We start from the raw sequence: 6,791 nt of genomic DNA, 5'->3' as shown, positions 1-6,791 counted from the left end.
TACGATAATATAATTCTGTTGTTTGTAAAATATTTGTTAGCTATTAAAAGTTTGAAATAGGAATGTTGTTGAGGATATTGATCACGATAATGTAAGAAGAAATGAGGCTTGAAGGCTGTGTGCGTCCTGATGGGCTTTGGGGCTCACTCAGCCCCCTATAAAATGGGTAGGTCCTATCGGGAGTAACGCGGCTGATCGTGAAGTTGACTTGTCACCTCAGTCTGAAGCCGAAGTTGGGAATGCGTGGAGAAATAGGCTATACCTCAACGCCCCCATTTGTCAGCTTAACCAAGCACAGTGACAAATGTATTTTTCGCTTTTATAGACCTAGGACATTTTTTTATTATTTATTGGCTGCTACAGGATGTAAGCAAAATGTTACAAAGACTAGTTCGCTTGAACTAACAATTTGTTTTAATTTGACACTAAGTTACTAAGATTATATGAAATTAAGTTCGCCCATCGTGCCCTTAGCTGTCGGACTGCTTGGGTAGTTCGTTTGGTGTGTTTGAGTCGCCTGGTTAGGTTTCCCACATTTAGGAGCCTGGACGTGTTGTAGAAGTCGGTTTTCGTGTGAGGTGGCGTATCTTGCAATGGATGCGACTGTTTCGACACCGAGGTCTCGATGGAGGTCCCTGTTGCGTACATGCCAGGGCGCATCTGCTATGCGTCTTAGTACTTTGTTCTGGTACCGTTGGATTACTTCGATGTTGCATTGGACGCCATGTGTGCAGACTGGTGGCAGCATTTGTTTATACAGGAGCAGCTTGTTGTACATGACGTCCGATCAGCCAGTACATTTTCCGCAATTTGATTTGCAGTTCCTCTTGCTTCTTCTTGATATGCTCCTTCCATCGGAGTTTGGCGTCAAGTGCCATTCCGAGGTACTTTGCTGTGTTGGCACGTGGTATTCTTACTCCATTTAGTGAGACTGATCGCTGATTAATGTTTTGGTTGGTGAAGTTGATGTACGTAGATTTGGTTTCATTGAAGTTGATACGCCATTACGTGTCCAGGTGGCGATATTATCAGCTGCTCGTTGCAGATTTGTCGTTGATTCCTCGATTGTGTTTCCTGTCGCCATCACTGCGGTGTCGTCCGCAAATGTGGCAGTCGTGCAGTTCGGCGTTTGTGATGCGTCATTGATATAAAGTAAAACGCTTCCCTGGGGTACACCGGCTCGGATTTCTTTAATTCTGATTGCGTATCTTCGTGTTTGATGCGTAATTTTTGCTCCTTAAGGTATGATTTGAGGCGTTGATAGTACGAATCAGGAAGAATCAATTTTAGTTTATGTATCAGGCTGTGGTGCCATACTCGATCAAATGCTTGTGCTATGTCCAGAAATACTGTCGAGCATACTTTTTTATCTTCAAGAGATTTTTCTATGACATCGGTTATTCTGTGCACTTGGTCAATAGTTGAGTGCTTACTGCGAAACCCAAATTGGTGAGATGGGACAAGTTGGTATTTTTCGATGATTGGTTTGAGATGTTTCAGGATCAGTTTTTCAAACAGCTTCGACTTAATCGGTAACAGTACAATTGGCCGATATGATTCTACTTCAGTGTGGTTTTTGCCAGGTTTTCTTATCATAATTATTTCTGACACTTTCCAAGATCCTGGTACGTGCCTTAGTGTGATTGAGGCATTGATTAGTGTGGTTAGTTTTACTAAGACTTTTCTTTGAAATTTTTTAATTATTGTACCTGTGATATATCGAAGCCAGGTCCTTTCTTCGGGTTGAGGTTTGTACGAATTTCTTCAGCTACTTCTTTTGGTGTGACTTGCGGGATTTCGTCCTCATAGTCGTTTGGGTCGAGTTCAGGCAGTTCATCTGGTCCTGGGTTAGGCAGGACCTACTTTCGAGGTGTTATTGCGGGCCCACTGTCCATCAGGTTACCGGATTGGGGTTACCTGTGTGATAGGGTGTTTGAGGTACTACGCTGCTTTCCACAGAGAGTATTCCGTGCTATGATCTGCGGTCAGGTCGGTAAGAAATTTGCTAGTGCTCTGATCTCTTTCGTTATTTATTGCGCAATCCTGTTTAGGTTGCTTTTATCCTATGGCGCCCGTGTTTGATGCCAGCGCCTTCTTAGTTTTCGTTTTTCAGCAATCACGTCCCTGAGCTCTTTATGGTAGTTCAGTCCCTTGAGCTTTCTTTTCATGGTGGGTGTGCTTTCCAAGCTGCGTCCTGGATGGCAATGGTAAAGTTTTTCCACTTCGTCTTCTAATTGGTGAATTGTTTTGAGTGGAGCCCTCAAGTTAATATTGTTTTCCAGAAGGAAGTTAAAGGACTCCCAGTCTGTGCCCTTGTTTATCAGGACGGGGTTCTGGTCTTTTGTTATAATAAGTTCACTGATTGTTAGCAGAATTGGTGAGTGGTCAGAACTCAGATCATATCCCTCATCAATTCTGATGTAGTTTGCTGAGACGTTTTTGTTGACAAAAAAGTCAATCAGATCAGGCGTCTAGTTCGGTTCGGTTGGCCAGTATGTGGGCTTTCCAGTAGATACGAACTCACACCCGTAGTCCATGGCGGCTTGGTACAGTTGGCGCCCTTTTGGTGTGGTTAGTCTAGATGCCCACTGTGTATGTTTCGCGTTGAAATCACCTCCAATGACGAATCAACCATTTAGTTTCCGGAAGAGTTCTAGGTACTGGTTTGCCTAAATATTATAACGCGGCGGGCAGTATATTGCACTTACAGTGCGTGTTTGTTTTGTTCTCGCTATTGTTACAGATGTAGCTTGGATATCGCTGGTAGCGCACTTTTCTTCTTCGTAGTGTTTTATATTGTCTCGAATTATAATGGCACTTCCACCGCGAGCCGTATTAGCAGGGTGAGTGATATGATATGATTTAGAAACTTAATGTGAGATTCTCTAGTGAAATGGGTTTCGGATATCAGACAAATATCTATGTTCTCGGTGCTTAGGATTGCTTTCAGCTCGTCTTTATGTTACAGCAGTCTATTCGCATTCCATTCCATAATGAGTAGGGAGTTAGGCATTGGTGATGTTAGCTTCGAGCCTGTCGAGTCGCTGCATGATTTGCTGCAACATCGTTTCTATCGAGTTTTGTTTTTTCCCCGCTGTTACCTGGCTATATGTCCGTCGGGTTGGGTTTGGCGCTGTTGATTTGTTAATGTTAGTTGCTTGGTGTGGCGACTCATTTGATTGTGATAGTGTGGTCCTCTTGTTTACCTGTCATGTTGGGCCCTCAGGATGCGCTTGGCTCTTGGCAGAGTTATTTCTGAATTTGAGGAGGTCTTTGTACACTTTGCAACCACGGTAATATGCAGGATGGTTCTCTCCTCAGTGCTCGCATCCCTAGGACATGTGATAGGAAAAGTGACTTGCTAAACTGAGCTGCTGGCACAAGTTGGGCGATTTTAGTGCAACGTGAAGAAGGGTCGTGTGTGTGGCAAGCAGTCCGCAAGTGGCCCGTCGTGACCTTTGTGCTGGATGAGCCAACATTCACATTTCGTCCCACATCTGCTTGATGCTCTTGAAGATGAGAAACTAACGGCACCGCCGGTACAACTGGACAGCTCTAAGCACATTTTTGTCGGCACGAAGAGAATGACACCTACTGAAAGCGTCTCATATATTTTTTTGGTGAAGAAATTATATCAATATTATTATTATTGTTATTATTCTACGAAATTATTAGTACGAGTCCCGCTAGGGGCAAGATTTTTCTCCTCACTACGACGTCCAGACCGGTTTTAGAGCTCACCCAGCTTCCTATGAAATGGGCGCCGGAGATTCTTTCCCCTGAGTTAAAGCGACCGGAGTGTCAAGCTGACCGCTCACCTCCAACTACTGTCGAGGTCAAGAATACGTGGATATAGATATGTGTACTCCCCCATTCGCCTTCATGGCGTAGTGCTTAATTAGTCAAGCATAGGGAGATATTTAATTTTTTCTACATTTTATTGTCTGTTTTCGCTTTTAGTATATGTATTGTTTTATTTTTGCTTCTTAAGATGACTTTGTATCAGTGTCAGTATTTTTCCGTCATCTCGTGTAACATGAAAATATGTTAACGATTCAATTAGCAGTTATACAAGACTAAAGATGGCTATGTACCTTACTTACTTAAGTACTTACATTTTTTTTATTGCTAGTGGGGTGGGACTAAGTCCCTTGTACTGCGGCCACTTCTGGCCTATTGTACCAGCCCCAGATGATAGGTGAGGGTGATTGTGGAGCAATTGGTGGAATGAAGATTGACAGGGGAAACCGAAGTACTCGGAGAAAACCTGCCCCAGCGCCACTTTGTCTACCACAAATCCCACTTGACCAGACCCGGGATCGAAACAGGGCCGCCGCGATGGGAAGTCAGCGACTAACCGCATGAACTATGGCGCGGCCCTACGTACTTACTTACTCATAGAGCTGAGCCCTTCTTGAGAAGCCCCCAATTGTGCAGCTGCTCAAGAACTTCACAATATTTTACGGAACCCGAGGTTCATAACCGTGTTCACAAGAGCCGTCCAATGATCCCTATCCTGAGCGAGATCAATCCAATCCATACCATTCCATCCTATCTCTCTCAGTTACATTTTAATATTGTCCACCACGATGGTTATGTGACTACTCGAATAAAGTCAGTGCATTTCGGATGTTCTGAAGATCACACAGAATTTTTGCCTGGAATCTGAAAGAAAGGTCTGAAATTCTAAAAGCGGTGACTATGAAGAGAACTAGGCAATATTTTCAGGGATTTGATGCTGTGCAGTCTGGTAGTACTTTACTAATATTCCTCGGAAACATGGGTAAATTACCAGGTTCTGCGGCCTCCCATCAGATCAACATGGGCCCACAGCATATGTCAGTTCTCTCGTGTGAGGTATTCCTTCTGTTTGTGAAAGATAAACTATTTTGCGGGCTTGACGGCCGAGGAGTCAGGGTTCAATTCCCGGCATTGGAAAAAAAAATCCTTTCCACCTCAACGTCCAGACAGCCTCTGGGATTCACTCAGCCTCCTATCAAATGGATACCGGGGGGGGGGGGGTTGAATAGGAGGTAAAGAGGCAAAGGTTTAAGCTGACCACTATCTGTGATTTAATGCCGAGGTTAAGAATGGTGGAGCTTTGCCTCCACTCACCAATGCGCCTTCATGGTGTGATGTTTAATTAGGCTTAAGAATAAAGTCACCTATCTACAGTGTCGCTGTATTTTCTTTACAGTTTCTTATATGTTCAGTCTTCTTCCATTAGGTCTAATATTATTGACCAATCTAAGCAAAGATGATTGTGATTTATAGCTGTTTCTCCTCTCCTCTCCCTTCTTCACGGCTGCCTTGACGCAATGTACCTCAACGGTTATGGCACGAAAGCTACTAGGCGTATGACACAAAGCTGCATATAAATTCTGCAATCTCCGAGCAATATGTTTCACATCTGGTATGACATGTCATAAGTCAACATAACCTCAAATTCCTGATTCCGCGTAAAGTACCTCGTGGAATCATTACACAGGCCTGTGAAATTAACAGGAGAGGAGGTGTTTACGCCTGAATCCATGCCTGATGAGACGATTCATTGTTTTCCCTCCCACACATCTTAGACACCAATTTCATTGGAGGAAAATAAGAGCCAACCACAAACGTAGCCACGCCTAAAGACACCGTGATTGGCAGAAATATTAATGAACCGAAGCGGTAATGGCTGGTTAGACGTCCAGCCGGGAGCACTGTACCATGCAACTGTAAGCGATNGAGATAGTCTTCTTTGGGGGGGGGGGGTAGAAAGAAAAAGGGGAACTTTGAGGCCATTTTCTTCTCTGTTTATTGCTTTTATTAAGGACAGGATATTTTTGCTGTACCCTGGAAGGAAAAAGAGGGAGGTGTTACGCTAGATGTGGACGGGGTGTTTCTTCGTGACGTGTCTCGTCCGCCGCAGCTGATTGGAAGGGCAGTCACTGCTGATATTGACAGCATATAGGACGTGTACAGCTGCACCGAAGCGAAGTTACTTGGTGCTTTGTATAATTTTGTTTTCGTTAAGGAAAAATAAAATAAACAAAATTTTTTATTTTACTAGGTACATGTTCGTAAATAATAATCAAGTAAGGTGTATTTACGAAAAACAGTTTTACATCTCAGCGCCCCTTCTGTCTTGACTTTTCTTTTAATCATGTGTTCGATGTGATTACGGTTTTAATATGCAAAATATCGCAGTGTGGTGATTTCTCGCAATTGTGGGGCAATTTCCCTGAAGGATACTCCGTAATGAGGCTGGATCTAACTGGGAAATTGGTGAGACATTTAGACCAGAAGTGAATCAACAGGATACTGATAAAATATTCAGAGTCCTGTGCTCCCAACTGAAGCTACAGAAATGGATACTGGTGAGTAAAACTCTTATTTATGTTACTATTTATTTATTTTTATTGTCGTGGTGTTAGTAAAATTGTCCCTGTGTTTAATTAATTAATCACTACGCTATAATGGCGTGTGGGAGAGTGAATGTATTTTTTTCCCCCTTGGCGCTACAGCCCAAATTTGGGCCTTGCCTGCCTCCATGGAAATCTCCTTTTCACTTCGGTTTACTAGATCTTAGACATTCGGAAGCATTCCTTGGGCTGGTGATCAACTCGTCGCAAGACCTCTTACTTACTTGCTTACTCATGGAGCTGAGCCCTTCTGGAGGAGCCGCCAATTCTGCAGCTACTCAAGAATTTCCCAGCATTTTATGGAACCCGAATGTTCATCACCGTGTTCGCAAGAGCCCTCCACTGGTCCCTATCCTGAGCCAGATCTATCCAATTCATACCATGCCT

The 6,791-nt window shown here is 43.5% G+C and overlaps 1 protein-coding gene across 3 annotated transcripts in view; it reads left to right on the top strand.

The window, feature by feature from the left end:
• The first annotated feature begins 5,918 nt into the window (after positions 1-5,918).
• The window catches only part of LOC111865793 (paired box protein Pax-1), a 68,849-nt gene continuing 67,976 nt past the window's right edge, over positions 5,919-6,791 (top strand). For all 3 annotated transcript variants that reach the window (XM_023854085.2, XM_023854084.2, XM_033751964.1), the window contains exon 1: positions 5,919-6,359. In XM_023854085.2, coding sequence (XP_023709853.1) covers positions 6,350-6,359 — 10 coding nt within the window. In that variant the 5' untranslated portion in view covers positions 5,919-6,349. The remainder of the gene's footprint in view (positions 6,360-6,791) is intronic.

This window comes from Cryptotermes secundus, unplaced genomic scaffold, assembly GCF_002891405.2.
Source record: "Cryptotermes secundus unplaced genomic scaffold, Csec_1.0 scaffold683, whole genome shotgun sequence".
Classification (NCBI taxonomy): Eukaryota; Metazoa; Arthropoda; class Insecta; order Blattodea; family Kalotermitidae; genus Cryptotermes; species Cryptotermes secundus.
The sequence above is the reverse complement of the archived record's forward strand: the minus strand, read 5'-3'. Positions and strand labels throughout refer to the sequence as shown.